The sequence below is a fragment of the Protobothrops mucrosquamatus genome, unplaced genomic scaffold, assembly GCF_001527695.2.
Source record: "Protobothrops mucrosquamatus isolate PMUCROS unplaced genomic scaffold, P.Mucros_1.0 scaffold8, whole genome shotgun sequence".
Taxonomy (NCBI): Eukaryota; Metazoa; Chordata; class Lepidosauria; order Squamata; family Viperidae; genus Protobothrops; species Protobothrops mucrosquamatus.
Window position 1 is genome coordinate 2,725,389 of NW_015386395.1, and position 15,638 is coordinate 2,741,026.

Consider the following 15,638-nt stretch of genomic DNA (forward strand, 5'->3'; position numbering starts at 1 on the left):
GTACAAGCTTGTTTCTTCAGTGCTATTTAAAGTGCACTCTCTTATGCTCAGATACCTTTTCTTATTCTTTTGTCACTTTTTTTCAGGAACAACTCCTTGAACTGAAATAAGATTTTATCTTTTGCCAAACGGCACTTGGCCTTATTTCCAATGTGTTTTAAAATATGCACACGTACAAATAGGAAAATTAATAATGATTTTCCCCTCAGCTGTACATGCTTTTATTTGCTCTGAAGAGCATAGGCAAATGCCTGGGGCTGATTTAAAATACATTTCCATGTAGATTAAAATTTAAGAGTAAAAACTGGAAACTTTAGAAGCAAGCTTATAAAAGATATTGTTGGTTCCCCTACGCCAGGGGTAGGCAACCTTGGCTCTTTTATGACTCGTGGACTTCAACTCCCAGCTGGCTCAGGAATTCTGGGAGTTGAAGTCCATGAGTCATAAAAGAGCCAAGGTTGCCTACCCCTGCCCTACGTTTACCTAACTGCACTACTTTATTTTATTTTGCTAAACATTTTTCAGCCTTCTTCACTATTACTCAGACTACGTATCTAGCTTTGCTGATTTCCTCGGAAGCTGATCAGAAGCTCTTCAGTGAAAATATCAGAACTGTGGCATAAAAAAAAAAAAATTACAGGTTGTCCTTGACTTACCACCCCAACTGACACCAGAATTTCTGTTGCTAAGCAAGGTAATTGTTACATGAGTTGTGCCCAATTTTGCAACCATTTCTGCCCTAGTTATTAAGCAGATCACTGCAGGGTCCTCAGTGCTCCCTGAGGTTGGTTTTTTTTCCTCTTGCAGATGTTTTATTACCCAAGTAGGTAACATCATCAGTGCAACCCGCTCAGAGAGCACTAAGAATCCTACCGTTCAACCTTGCGCTACAAGTATTCCCTTCTATTCGAATCAGTGCACTTAAGTGAATCCAGCTTCCCCCATTGGTTTTGCTTGCCTGAAGCTGTCTAGGAAGGTTGTGAATGATGATCATATGACCCTGGGACATGGCAACCATCATAACTACATGCCGGTTGCCAAATGCCTAAATTTTTGAACATGTGAACATGGGCATGCTGTGATGGTTGTAAGTGTGAGTACTTGCGTTGAGCCCCTTTGTTCAGTGCCATTATTATAACTTAGAACAGTCGCTAAATGAATGGTTGTAAATTGAGGATTGCTCTACCTGCCACTGCAGGTCTTAGCAACACTGTTCACTGAAAGCAACTCACCAGTCTAGGCTTCCATTTGAATTGCATGTGTGTGGCCACATGCATTAAGGGCTCCTCTGGAACTGTAGAAGTGTGATGCTACTTCAGTCACTTTGATGAAACCATTGGATTCTGCCAATGAGTCTACCTCTATGGAGAAGCTATAACAGTATTTATGTTCTACTTGGAGTAGATATAGGATCGCTAGCAAAAGTTACAGTACTGTTGCTTCCTGAGTCCTTCCTTGAGAGGCAGAAGAGACATAGATTGAGACAGGAAGTTCCCTCAAATTCACACACCACCACCCCCAATTTTGACTGCACTTTGCTTCTGCTCCACCTGATTTTAACCTATAGAGTAAGCTCCAAACAGATGATGTCTGAAAAAAGGTTGCAAATCGAGGAAACATCATTGGATAGTAATAGGCTATCATGCCTCAATGTTTACATCGGGGTGTTCAAACGTGGCCACTTTACAACTTGGGGACTTCAATTCCCAGAATTCCTCAGCTGGCTGGGGAATTCTGTGAGTTGAAGTGCCCAGGTTGACATGGTCCCCTTGTTTACATAGTGCCGCATACAGAGACTTATTTATACTCATGTTCACTGATGACAATATAGATTTACCATTAGTGCACTGCATAAATATCCCTTCTAGGAAAGAAGGCAGCCTCTGAAAAATGTCAACATCAGGAATGCATACCACAAAGCAATAACTTACATACTCCCTCATAGCCATGAATAGTATCATCTAAGGAGCACAAGCCATTGGTACACTGGCTAATAGCCACTCCAGTGTCAAATTATTTTTTTGTATTTCAGTTAATAAAAACCAGCATTTGAACAATACTTTATCCCCCTAACCATGTTTAATCTGCATACCTTTGAATTAATTAGCCATTGTGTGTGAGCAGTACCATGTTTTCTCCACTACCCTTTTGTTTCTTCTTCACTACCAATATATGTGCTTAGAAAGTGCCCACCTATTCAAACAGGCAATCTGTCCATAGTGTATACTGAATAGGCTATGGCCTTAAAGCTGCTTTGTCGTGAGTTTAGGTCTATCCTGTGGTACTGAACAGTATTTCAATAACTGCATCACTTTTTTTATGCTTATCCAGAATGTTTTTCAACAGGGTGGCAAATTTGCTGTGGACAAATCAATATTAAAGAGTACATTATATGAGTCCAACTTCCAACTAAAAAAGAATATGGGTGATAGACAGAGATAGAGGTAGAAAGATAAAGATAGAAAGATATAGTTGTAGTAGATAGAGAGAGATAGAAAGAGAGATCAATACAGTAGATAAATGATAGATAGATATAGAGTACAGATAGAGAGATAGAGAGAGATAAATAAATACAGTAGATAGACAGACAGATAGAGTGGTCCTATTGTTTTAAATGTAAAAGTATTCCCAGTACTCCTTTTTAGCTGGATGTTGGGCTCACAGAATGCAGTGGCTGGGTTTACTCATCAATATTGGTTTGAATATCAGACTACATTCCTTCAGGAAGGACAGGCTCTCTGAATCCTGTGCAGTTGCACTGGATATGCACATCCCACCTAAAATCAAAGAGAATCATCTTTTTGCCGTCAGAATTTTTGTCTCTGTTTTAACTGAGTCGTTCATTGAAAACTGATTTGATTAACCTTGTCTGCTGCCTTTATTTGGAGGATTGACTTCATTCCACTTGATGAACTTAAAAATCTGCCTACCCTTATGCCAACAGAAATAAGGCCAATGAAAATATTTGGTAATCTACTTAATCCTAGGTTGAATGTCTGCGTCTCTAGAATTTGGACTTTGTGATGATCGTTCCACTTCTGTGGTTCTTCTTTGCCCATTGCTTGCTTGTCTTCTCTACTGTGCACCACCATGAAAGGTCTGTTGTGTTCTCGCTTCCTTGGTGGAATTAAACTCATCGTCAGCTTTCATTTGCTGTCACCTCCTGTTTGCCTGCTGTGACAGGGGCAACCTTGTCTCTGTTTGAAAGTTTTCCTGCTGCTAAGATCAGTTTCTGACAGATGCTAGACCAGAACTTACACAGCACATAAACATGCTGATGATGACTCCTGAGCTAGAGGGATCACAATCTCTTATTCTTTTTCACACAGAGAGGAACACAATTACAGTCAACTCTCACCTAATGCGGAATGAAGGACTGCAAAGAGTTGGTGCTAAGTTCCATAAAAATGACCGATGACTTTTCTAGCAATATTAATTTCAGATGTATCATTGACAGTCTAAAGTCAGTTATCACTATATCCAGAGTTAACAACCGCAACAACCTAAAATATTTTCCTAACCAGTTATTTGGTCATGCAGTTAGCGTGAGTGATTTTTTAAAAAAAGCAATATGGATCATTTGGGAATTTTTGAATAGAATAATAGAATTAATAAAGATTAGGTAAATTTTGCTGATTTATCCATAAACACGGATTTGGAGGTCAATCATGAATACATGTACTCCTTGACCCATTGGTTTAGCAACTGTTCAAAGTTATAACGGCACTAAAAAAAGTATCTTGCAACTGGTCCTTTCATTTACAACCTTTGCAATATTCCCCACAGTCATGTGATCCAAATTTGGATGCTTGGCAACTGGTGTTCCTTGCTCATGTGATTGCCATTTGTGACCGTCCCAACCAGTTTCGACAAGCAAAGTCAATGGGGGAAGCCAGATTCAATAACTGCATCATTCATTTAACAACCATGGCAAAAAAAGGTTGCAAACTCGGGCATGTCTCACCTAACAACTTGCTTAGGAACAGAAATTCTGGTCCCAATTGTGGACTACCTGTACTGCAGAGAGACTGTATCTAAGCTGCAAAACTTTGGATGATGACTAGATGGCAATACAGAGTATGTTGCCATATAATGTCTAGCCAGGATTTTGCAAGCCAGATATTGTAGCCCTAACCCTAAAAGCTGTGAGATCTCTGTTTTCAGCCTTCCTGTTGTAAAGATCCCAGTTGTTGCCCAGCATGATGCACTGTTCCTGGACAAGCACTACGTGTGGGGCTTCCTGACTATAAATTAGCAGTCTGGAATCTCCTAACACAACTCTCTTGAGATTCACTTGAGTCTAAAAACAAATCAAGGATTTGACAGGAGAGATCTTTGAAGGAAACAGAGGAGGAGGAACTGGGGAAGAAGCATTGTATGTGTATCATGCCCAATTACATCAATGCTAAATTTGTGACCTATCTCGGCTGAACTCAAGAGAGTTGGAGTCTGCAGGGTTTTTGAACAGGAAAGATCAGAATATAGGTAGTCCTCGACTTACAAACACAATTGAGCCCTAAATTTCCACTGCTAAGTAAGGCATTTGTTAAGTGTGCATTGCCCCATTTTACAACTTTCTTTGCCACGGTTGCTAAGTACGTCATGCAGTTGTTAGGTGAATCTAGCTTCCCCCATTGACTTTGCTTGTCAGAAGCTCTCTACGAAGGTTGAAGATGACAATCCCAGGACCTCAGGACACTGTAGGCATTGTAAATACATGCTGATTGCCAAGCACCCGAAGTCTGATCATGTGACCGTGGGATGCTGCAATGGTCATTAGTGTGAGAACTGGTCATAAGTCACTTTTTTCAGTGTTGTTTTAATTCTGAACATCCATTAAATGAATAGTTATAAGTCGAGGACTACCTGCCAACAAGATGAGTGGAAGGAACATGATTCTCTTTTATATGGCAACTTATTTGTTTTACAAAAGAGTTCAGCTGTGTTTGGCTAATACAGGAGTCACCAAACTCTTCAGCTTATCAACCTCTTCATGAAGCTTCAGATTCTTCATTGATCCTCCCCAAACATTTATTATAGGGGAATGATTTAATAAATATTTATTGTTGTTGTTGTTCAGTTGCTAAGTTGTGTCTGACCCCATGGATCATAGCACCCCAGGCTCCCCTGTCCTCCACACTGTTTCCTGGAGTTTGCCCAAATTCATGTTCGCTGCTTGGATGACACTGTCTAACCATCTCATCCTCTGCCATCCCCTTCTCCTTTGGCCTTCAATATTTCCCAATATCAGCAACATCAACCCCTTGGATGGTCCCCTCAACCCCTGGGAGTTGATAATGATCATTTTGGGGAACCTCAGGCTAGTGGTTCTTCAGTTAGGCTAGTAGGTCTTCAATTAAGCTGATAATCTAAAACAGTGTTTCTCAACCATGGCCACTTTAAGATGGGTGGACTTCAACTCCCAGAATTTCCTAGCCAGCATTAACTGGCTAAGGAATTCTGGGAGTTGAAATCCACCCATCTTAATGTGACCAAGGTTGAGAAACACTGGTCTAAACCAGCCCAAGGCTTACAATGGGGAAAATCTCTCATTACAAGATGTCTGACTAGAGCCTTGTTATTTCTATGTTTCAGATAAAAATGTTGCAGGAATTTGAAGTAAGTCAGTTAGGCTCAAGCTTTACTTTTTTTCTATTTATAACAAATTTGGAGAATGGGAAATAACTTCAAACACTTTATGGCCACTTCCATGCTCTTCCAATAAATCCCTGTAAAATAACCAGTTGTCATTTGCTGCTATCTCCCTTAAAAGAACAATCTGAAACACCTGAAGAGCAACTGCAGGCTACTATTGGAAGACAGAATGATACCTATGGGGAGAAAACATGGTGGGGTGGGGGAAACTGATGAAAAAGCAAAAGCTGATAAGGGAAACATTACTTTGTTGAGGGAAGGGGTGAGGTAATGAAACTGGGGAACTGTGCATATAATTATGTAACAGAGTTTTGAAAAGAATGGACTGCCGATGCTGATGGAGAATCAAGCTTCTCCCCAAAATCTCAACTCAAAATTAGCTGTGTTCATGGACTGTCTTCTGGAAAGAGGTATTATGGCAGGTTTTTTTCAATCTGGGAAAGGCTGATCTAGATAGACTGGACTACAGTTCTCAGAATTCCCAGTCAGTTTGACCAATGGGTATTCTGGATTATGGTCCAACAGATCTGGAAGCACCAGGTTGGGAAAGGTTATATGAGATAATGCTGTCCCTTGAGCAATGCATTCTGTTATTAAGGCACTAGAGTCGAACAAATGGAGACCTCGCTGGTTGCTAGGACATTATCTGCCCATCTTGATATCAAGATTAGGCTTTTACTTAAGTCACTTACATATTTGCAATTGTCTCCTTTATCCCTGAAAAGTGACAGCTCTACGTTTTACTAAGACAAAGGTTATGGTGGTATTAGTGATAAGGGTGGAAGATAACGTACTTGGGTACAAGCTTAGAGGAAGGAATGCAAGCTTTGCAGAAATAGGCAGGGGAAAATGATGGTGACATATGTACACATACCTTTTCGGATGTTTCCATCAGGTGACTGCCCAAAATCACCTGTGGAGAGGAGAAAGCAGGCTCGGTCACGATTATAGCGCTCTCGGCCACCAGGTGTGACAGGTGACTTCTCCTCAGGTGACAGGGCCTGATCAATTGTGGGACAGTCTTCATTAGCCAGAGCTGCGTTTGCTGCATCGCCATTCTGCTTGGAATCTGTAATGGAGAAGGGGAAGGGGAAGGGAAAGAAAAAATGTAGAGCAGACCTAAGAAGATCACTGAAATATCTTCTAAATATAAATATCAACCCGTAAGGAATTAAAACAAAATTTGATGCTCAAATGTCTCAGAAGCTTCTGATAGTCTTTGCAGAAATGGATGCTGATTAAATAGGCTTTTGGTTTAATCCAGGAGAAGTCTGGCTCTTCTTATATTTTTAAAAGTACATTATGTATGTTTTGAAAATCTAGGGGAAAATTTAAACTGTTTCTCAGATTGCTTTGTGATGATTCCAAGTCTCCTAGTCCAAATACTTTAAACCTTTTTAAAGTAGTACCTATTACTGGGAAGTGAGGGATTTAATTTTAGTTCTTGCAAATCCAAGATGTAAATGATTTCTTATAATTACAAGTGACAAGCAATTAACAGTCAAGTTTCAGAAGATTTCGTTCAAACATAACCTCTGTTAAAAAAATTAGTGATGACTATATTTCCCCTCTCAGAAAATGAGGGAGTACTGTCACTCTAACTGCTTGGCCTAGGCAGTGCTCAATTCACTTGACAAATATTAAATACTAATTTAGCCATGATTGTGTACCCCAGTCTGTGACTCAAGAGTGAAGGTATTTATCATTTCTGTCAGTAAGAGTTATGTGTTAAGAATGGGTTCCCATCTATATACTACTAATAGTCTTGTGTCTGTGACTTTTAACTGGGAGAAATGGTGCAAAGCCTTTTCAACCAAAGTACCTCAAATGGACTAACTTACAGAATGCATCCCAAAACTGGTCCATGACTCCCATGGAATAGAAATTTGACCAATTTTATAAAATGTTTTATGACATAAACATTATCATAAACCAGTTTATGACATAATACAAAATGTCATAAAACATTTCCTGTGCTGATGTTTGACTATGCTATACAGTTCAGCATGGTGCTACCTTTAAGGCAGATACATCCATGAATATTTCCCTGAATTTTTAACACCTTTTCAAGTACATTAGAAGCTCTGCCATTGTTGAAGGCATTGAGGAATCTGATAAGAAAATATCGCTGAAGCAATGATCCAAGAAGTCACGGCTCTTCTAATATTTATTTAAAATAATGATTAGGTCCCCAAGCAATCTGCCTCAGGAATTGCAGTTTAGTGTTAGGTCCTGTAGTGGAAATTATGACAGATAGACTTTTGTCCAACTGTCCAATCAATTAACATCTGTACTGGAGAAGGTCCCCTAAAAACAAGCAAGCCCAAAAAAGTATTTTTGGTATAATTCACTAATCAATTTCAAAAGAGACAAAACAACCTGCCTGAAATTGTTAGGGCTACCAAATTTTAAAAATGTACAAATAAAGTATCCATGGGTAGGATGCAAAGAAAACATGCATAATGATGTCATATGGATGCTGTGACTTATGTACTTGAATCAGACATTGTGACTCAAGAAAGTCACATTTGTGCGATGACATCACCACACACATAGAGTCATTGCAGTTTGCGGCAGAGCACATATATAAGAGATTTTGGGTTTCCTCGGGGATTATCATAGTCTGAAATAGAAATTTTATTTTATTTAGAGACAATGTTCTAAGTAAAATTTGGCCTTCATAGCTGCATTCTCATATCTTGTCCTGATCTTTAATATAAGCTACATATAAGCAGGCCCTTAGGTATGATCAAGCAATCCTGTGGAGGAATTTATTGCCGGTTTTATTTTTAACCTGATAATATCACTTGACATTTGAATGGATGAGGCTATCAGAGGTTACTTGTCATATATCATTATGTTGTATCTTGTAACGGAATTATTCTAGAAAAATCCAAGGCTGTTAGAACAATTTTTCTTAGGGGAGGGGGTAAAGTTTGTGGAAATGTTGAGACACTGTTGAAGTGGAAGGGCATTGCTTTGTACAGAATTAGGTGCTAGATGAGGCACCCCTTGCTCAAGTGGTATGGTCTTGATTTTGATGGACATAATGGTGTATAGCCTATGACCCTTATGCAATCACATTTTGCCCAACAATTGAAATAGCAACTGAAACACTAGCTAAAGTTCCCATTTACCCAGTGACAAAATACTTGTTTGTGCACTGGCAAGCTCTCCGTGCTGAAAGAGAAACACTTCTTTGAGCAAAGATCTCTGGAAGGGTTTTGGGCCCCAATAAACAACAGTATCTATTCTGCACGTTCATCCACACTGACATGAAACCTCTGTCATTCCTAAATTTAATCTTATTGCCTCTTTCCCTGGTCTTTTAGCAGATAGGATGAATAATTTTTCCATTCTTCCTCACATGAACAATTGTCTCATCTATGCTTCTCCTCCAGGCTTCCCCCCCAAACTAATGAATTTCATAGTTCTTGCCCTCCAGAAATCTTTCTGCAGCCTACATTGAATTGTCAGCTGAGTAAATGTTGCACATCTCCATGGAATTCCCTAATGTCAGAAAAAGGGCCCTGGAACAGTTTGAAAACTGCAAGGAGCCCTAAAGATATCCAGTTCCTTCAACCTTTTCTCATATATTTGTCTTCTTGACCCTTTTAGCATCTATATACTATTCTTAGAATTTCTTGTCAACAACCTTCTTATGCTCTTGTGCCGAAAGCTAAATAAGCTATCCCAACTGAACGGTAACTAAGCCAAAATAAAATGCATTATCTTTCTCTGTAACAAGATGTACATTAATCTCTCTTTAACAAGATGTGGGAAGTGGCAAAGATATTCAGGTCATGTTCAACTCTTTGTATCTCTTTGAAATCAATTCCATTCAATCTGGAATAGAAGAATGATTTAATTATGGTGCCACAATGGCAAGGCCATCAATTTTAATACATGGCAAACTAGAGTGGTTTGGTCTCTTTGCAACTTTAGACAATGGCTTGGATTGTAATATAAAAGACCCTAACTTATTTTTTTGGGGGGGGGGGGCTGGAGTGAGGAGGAGGCTTCAGTATTTGCTAACCTTGTGAAATATTTTGATGAAGGTATTCTAAGCCTAAGGTGAAATTTGAAAAGATAGCTGCCATTTGAGAATCATTTATAAGCCATCTCTACAATTATTTTACTTATTTGTTTGTTCATTTATTTATGGAATTTATGTGTAGAGTCTGTAAAACCTCATAGGTCAAATTATACAAATTATACTGTACAGATATTTTGTTTTAACTGCATTCAAAGAATCACATGCATATTCAGTTACTATCTTCATTGCTATTCAGATTATTGTCTTCCACATAAGGCTGTATTAAGGCTACCAAATCTGGGATGCCAAATCCGGTCTGTAATGGAGAGATATAGAAAGCTCTCTGGTAATTGTCTAGTAGCCATAGGCAGTATGGACTCAAAGGAACTCATTAAATAAATCTTTGATATCTTCTGGAACCATTTTTACTATTGTTTTCCAAGATTTTTTTTACATTTTAATTCCCATTTCTTCTTAGATCCTTCCAAATAAGCACTCATTCGCTAAATGTTCACATAGATTATTTTTTTAATGACCATTCCAAATAGCGATCTGTCCAAAATAAGTTCTGGCTGTTCTGCATTTATTTAGAATGAACTTTCCTTTACAGAATTGGAGTGAATATCTTTTCTTTGTTTGTTTCAGAGATAATTAAACAGATTACATTAATTCACAACCTCAAAATTGCCCACTTTTATGGTTATTACTATCCCTGTGCTTGTATTTTTAATAGCCGCTGACATGCAGAATTAGGGCTAGTCAAGGAAAATCTGTTGCCACAGGAAGAAAATAAAAATTCCCACATATAAGCACTCTGCTACATTTAATGGCTGCCCCTCAGAATACCACAGGAGGCAAGAAACTCAGATTACTTCACCTTTGATCAATTTTGATCCACAAAAATTAGCATGTATAACAATAGTAAATAATGCTCAAAGGAAAGGCCTTCCGAGACAATCTCACCACTGATATTAATCATTTCGTATATTGAAATGAGCGCATAAACTTGAGTTGAAGGAGTTGCAGGCAACTTGTTGCCATGGGAACCAAAAAGCATTGGGTTATCAGGCAACTCAAGTGGAAAATGTAAGGCTGTTAGTGAAATAAAAAGGGACTAAGGTAAAATTAAGCCGGGCATAAAGACTGAGGTTGCAGTTGTCAGATGCTGTTTGTGCCGTGCCCTGACAGCAATAGCTCCAGCAACCACATCCCCTTTGGCCTCCCCTGCTATGCAGTGCATAGCCAAGAGCTTGTTAAATTAAGTGAATCCTTGATCCTCCACTGTATTTGCTGCAAATGGGCTTCCTGGCCCAAAGGACCTGGAGCAGATGGAGAGCAAGCTAGGAACTGATTGCAGACGCTGCAGGCCCATCATCACACAATCTTCTCTTCCTGCCACTTCTGCCTTGTGGTCCATCTTGGGGATCCATTTACTGAGTGAACCCCAAAGAGATGTGAGGGTAAGGGTGGGTTGTAGTGCTTGTAGCGATCACTTTGCTTCAGGTTGCAGTTGGGTTTCTCAACCCGCAAGCCTGAATTTCTTCTGCGTCTGGATTGTTCCAGAGCTATTAGTTTCCTGTCTACCCAACTCTGTTCTGCTTGAACAAATTAACTCTTTTATTTGTTTTTCTATTAAGGCACTCCTGTTTTAATCCAAGAGGTCTTGCCAATCAACCATAACTACTAACCCTCTCTCCAAAGTAAACTATTGTTGAAAAACAGTGGTATACTGGTTAAGGGACGGACACTGAGGAAACCTATGTTGAAATCCATCCTCAACCACAGAAGCTCATTGGATGACTTGAGGTCAGTCACTGCCAACCCAACTACAACAGAATTGCTGTTGTCATTTGGGAAAAATAGGAGAGTACTGTGCAGCTCCTATTTAAGGTAGGATATAACTCTAAGAAATAAATAAAGTGAGTTGGCTATCTCTTGATCTTTTCCTCTCCTATTATTATGGAACCAAATAGCCTATAGTGTTTCTCAACCTTGACTGCTTGAAGATGTGTGGACTTCATTTGCAGCATGCTGTGGAATTCTGGGAGTTGAAGTTCACACATCTTCAAGCCGCTAAGATTGAGAAGCACTGTCCCAACTCTCAGCGTTTACTAAGGATGTTCATGGTACTTCCCTTCCTGTTCTTGCCAGCACATTCATCTATTACTCCAACCTTGAACATCCTGGCTATTTGAGATATTTTTTCCCAAGACAAGGTTGTAGGCAAGAAGTATTCTCTTGCCTTTCTCAGAGCAATTACTATTCAGCAATCTTTTTTATCTACTCAAAGGAAAGAAGAAGCATTAGGAGGCACGGTGTGTTTTGTCAAACCCCTTTCCATTTAAACTCAATACCTTTCTCAACAAATCAGAATAACAGAGTAGGAAGGGACCTTGGAGGTCTTCTAGTCCAACTCTCTGCTCAGGTGGAGACCCTGTACCATTTCAGACAAATGGTTCTCCAATTTCTTCTTAAAAACTTCCAGTGTTGGAGCATCCATAATGTCTGATGGCAAATCATTCCACTGATTAATTGTTCTAACTGTCAAGAAATTTCTCCTTAGCTCTAGGTTGCTTCCCTCCTTAATTAGTTTTCAGCCATTGCTTCTTGTCCTGCCTTCAGGTGCTTTAGAGAATAAGTTGACCCCCCTCTTTTTTGTGGCAGAGATATCAGAACACTGCTATCATGTCACCCCTAGTCTTTCTCTTCATTAAACTAGACATACCCAATTCCAGCCACCGTTCTTTATATGTTTTAGCCTTCTGTCCCCTAATCATCTTTGTTGCTCTTCTCTGTACTCTTTTTAGAGTCTCAACATCTTTTTTACATCGCGGTGAACAAAACTGGATGCAGTATTCCAAGTGTGGCCTTACCATTGTAAAGTGGTATTAATACTTCACGTGATCTTGATTCTATCCCTGTTAATGCAGCCCAGCACTGTGTTGGCCTTTTTGGCAGCTGCAGCACACTGCTGGCTCATATTTAAGTGATTGTCCACCGTCTTTCGTATATTTTAGCCTCTATCACTAATGATTCCACTGTAGCTAAAACATTCCCATGAATCTAAGTCACATATTTATGAACATGATTGGCAATATCATCCCCTTTTCTTCACGGAAGAAAAAGAATAATAATTCAATAAAAAATGGCTTGAATTGCCAAAACAGGCCCTTTGATCTTTACGTATGAGTCGTTTTGGAAGGACAAATCCTTCCAAATCCATAGCCAAGATGGGATAACCTAAACTGCTTTCTGGAACAACACGTAGGTCTTTTTATGCAGCAGTAATTTTTATGCCACCTCCACGAGTCAGCAGTTCAAAGTATAAAGAGGAACATAGCTGGAGAGAAAGAGTTTGTGGGTGTGTGGGTGTGTGTGTGTGAGAGAGAGAGAGAGAGAGGGAGGGAGGGAGGGGAGAGAGAGAGAGAGTGAGTGAGTGAGAGAGAGAGAGAGAGAGAGAGAGAGAGAGAGAGAATGAGCATTGGGTACTACTTTCAAATTATTTATTTATTTATTTATTTTTCATAATTTATATGATGACCACAAAGGGAATTCTCCATTCACCAACAATTGGTCTGCAAAGAAGATACGTTCTGAGGAATTTTTTCACATTTTCTAGAATGCCGATCAGACCTGCTGGAATCTGACACCCTACCAGGCAAATTGATAAGAGTCTTAAGAATACAACACCAGTTTTAAGAACTGAGCTTGGTTATCATGCTACCGATGGACAGAGGCTATCAAGTGAGAAAGTTTTCACAATGCACCTTCCCTTATGTAGTCCTCTGCCAAAGTGAGATGACTTAAATCCATCTATTACAAAGACTCAGACCAGTCTTAATAATTGCCAAAGGTCTGTGGAGATTCTCAGTCATCCAGGTCATTGTTGACCCAAAGGTGCTTTTTCAAAAGGCAACTGGATTTTCTTTGTTTTTCTTGAAGACGTTTCGCTTCTCATCCAAGAGGCTTCTTCACCTCTGAACAGAAGAAGCTTCTTGAATGAGAAGCGAAACGTCTTCAAGCAAAACAAAGAAAGTCCAGTTGCCTTTTGAAAAAGATAACCTTTATTGTCATTTTTTCTGTGAACAATAATGGGACAATAATGTCAAAGGTTTTGTTTGTTCGTTTTTTTGCCTATGTTTTACCACCTTCATCCCAAAGGAGTTTTTTCAAGGGGCAACTGGACTTTCTTGTTTTTCTTTGAAGACGAGTGCATTGCTGGTTTGAGCATTACTTCACTCCTATCAGCTGGGATGCAGGCCAAGGTCCTGAGCCAATGCATCTGTCTTGCAACAGAAGGGAACAGCTGTACTTTAAGTGCCATTGCTGTTCCCCAGTATGTGCTGTCTGCCCCTGTTCACTTTATTCTATCAAATAATAGGTCAGCTCTGCCTTTGGTCAACATTCTTAATACAGCTAACTTCCAATCCAAGTTCTATTAAATAAATTAAATTAGTCTAAGAAACGTTTCTAATCCAAATATGGCCTTGATCATCCCTTCTTTTTCACTGGGGTGATATGATGTAATCTGTGGAATGTATTATAAGATTATAAGTCTAGAAAGAGTTTCTAATCCAAATATGTTCTTAAACATCCCTTCTTTTTCACTAAAGAGATAAGATGTAATTTGTGGACTTTATTATCAGACCATGAAGTGTTAATAATAAAGGTAAGAAAGGAGGCTCAAGGACACTGTTTCTCAACCATGGCAACTTTAAAATAGGGGGATTTCAACTGGGGAATTCTGGGAGTTGAAGTCCACCTACCTTAAAGTTGCCAAGGTTGAGAAACGCTGCTCAAGACAATAGATTTCATTGCCATTAAGCATGTCAGTATGGAAATTAGCCAGCTCTTGTGTAATCCATCAAGAGGGCTTTGGAGCTCAATATGTTTTGGTTTCCAGAGGGTTTTTGCTTCAAAATGCTTCCTATTTCCAGCATTTGCCCCATAGCTAATGAGTAAAGGAATCAATTGTTTTGCATTTGAGAGAACTCCAGTCTACCATGGGAAAGTGATGGGTGAGCCCCAGTTTTAAAGCTGGGAATTTGGATTTCGAGGTAGAGGATCACAAATTGGCCTCAGCGTACTCTTGCCTCTGCTGTGTCCTCCAAGTGAGCCACAGCCAGGCTGGTATGCCTAAAACTGTGTCCTGCAAAATAGGAGTAAGAGAGTTTCATTTTGTGGACCAATTGCAAACTATTCAGTATTACAACTGACTTCTACATCAATGATTAATAATCAGGCTAGATTTAACGCAGATGAGAGGGTCTCATATTATTTATTGAACTTATTGAATATTACTTATTATTGAATAAGAGTACATGTTTAATTTCCTATAAAAATGATTTTGATTAACAGGAAAATAGAAGCTTCAAACGTTTCCTCTTTAATGCCTTGAGAAGGGCAAAGTCATATATGTAAGGGCTGCACCAGTCCAATATTGCAGTCAACCTTCTTTGCCTGCATCTTATTGTGGCTCGTGAAGAACTTCTCACATGAGATGATTAACTCTTAGCTCAGCAGATACTCCAGAGAGATTTCTGGGAGGGATAGTTTGGAAGTGTTTTGAAGAGCTACAGGCCAAGTGGCTTTCCATTGCCAGTAGTTGCCAACTTGTCCTGCCCCCTATTTTTCATATTTCCCAAGTCCCTCCTCAAGGTCATATATGACATCATACAGAAGGAGGGTTTCCCTCCATCATTCACAATCCTTCGGACCAGCTCAGTGGCTGGCGGTTACTTTCTTTGCTGCAAAGAAAGAAATGTGCAAGGGAAGAATGAGGAAGAGAATCCCAAGGACATTTATGTCACTGTTTGAAAATCTTGTCAAGCATAGGAAGGACAAATGAACCACCCTTGGAAGCAATGTAAGGAACTAAAAAAAAATCATCTTTGGGTCACTGAAAATGTTATTCTGTGTCTCTTACTCCGCAAGATCTTTCCACCTA

General features: G+C 39.4%; 1 protein-coding gene across 1 annotated transcript in view; it reads right to left on the minus strand.

The window, feature by feature from the left end:
* The window catches only part of LOC107282551 (potassium voltage-gated channel subfamily C member 1-like), a 48,101-nt gene that overhangs the window by 14,619 nt on the left and 17,844 nt on the right, over positions 1 to 15,638 (minus strand). The window contains exon 3 of the mRNA XM_015810347.1: positions 6,530 to 6,724. Coding sequence (XP_015665833.1) covers positions 6,530 to 6,724 — 195 coding nt within the window. The remainder of the gene's footprint in view (positions 1 to 6,529; positions 6,725 to 15,638) is intronic.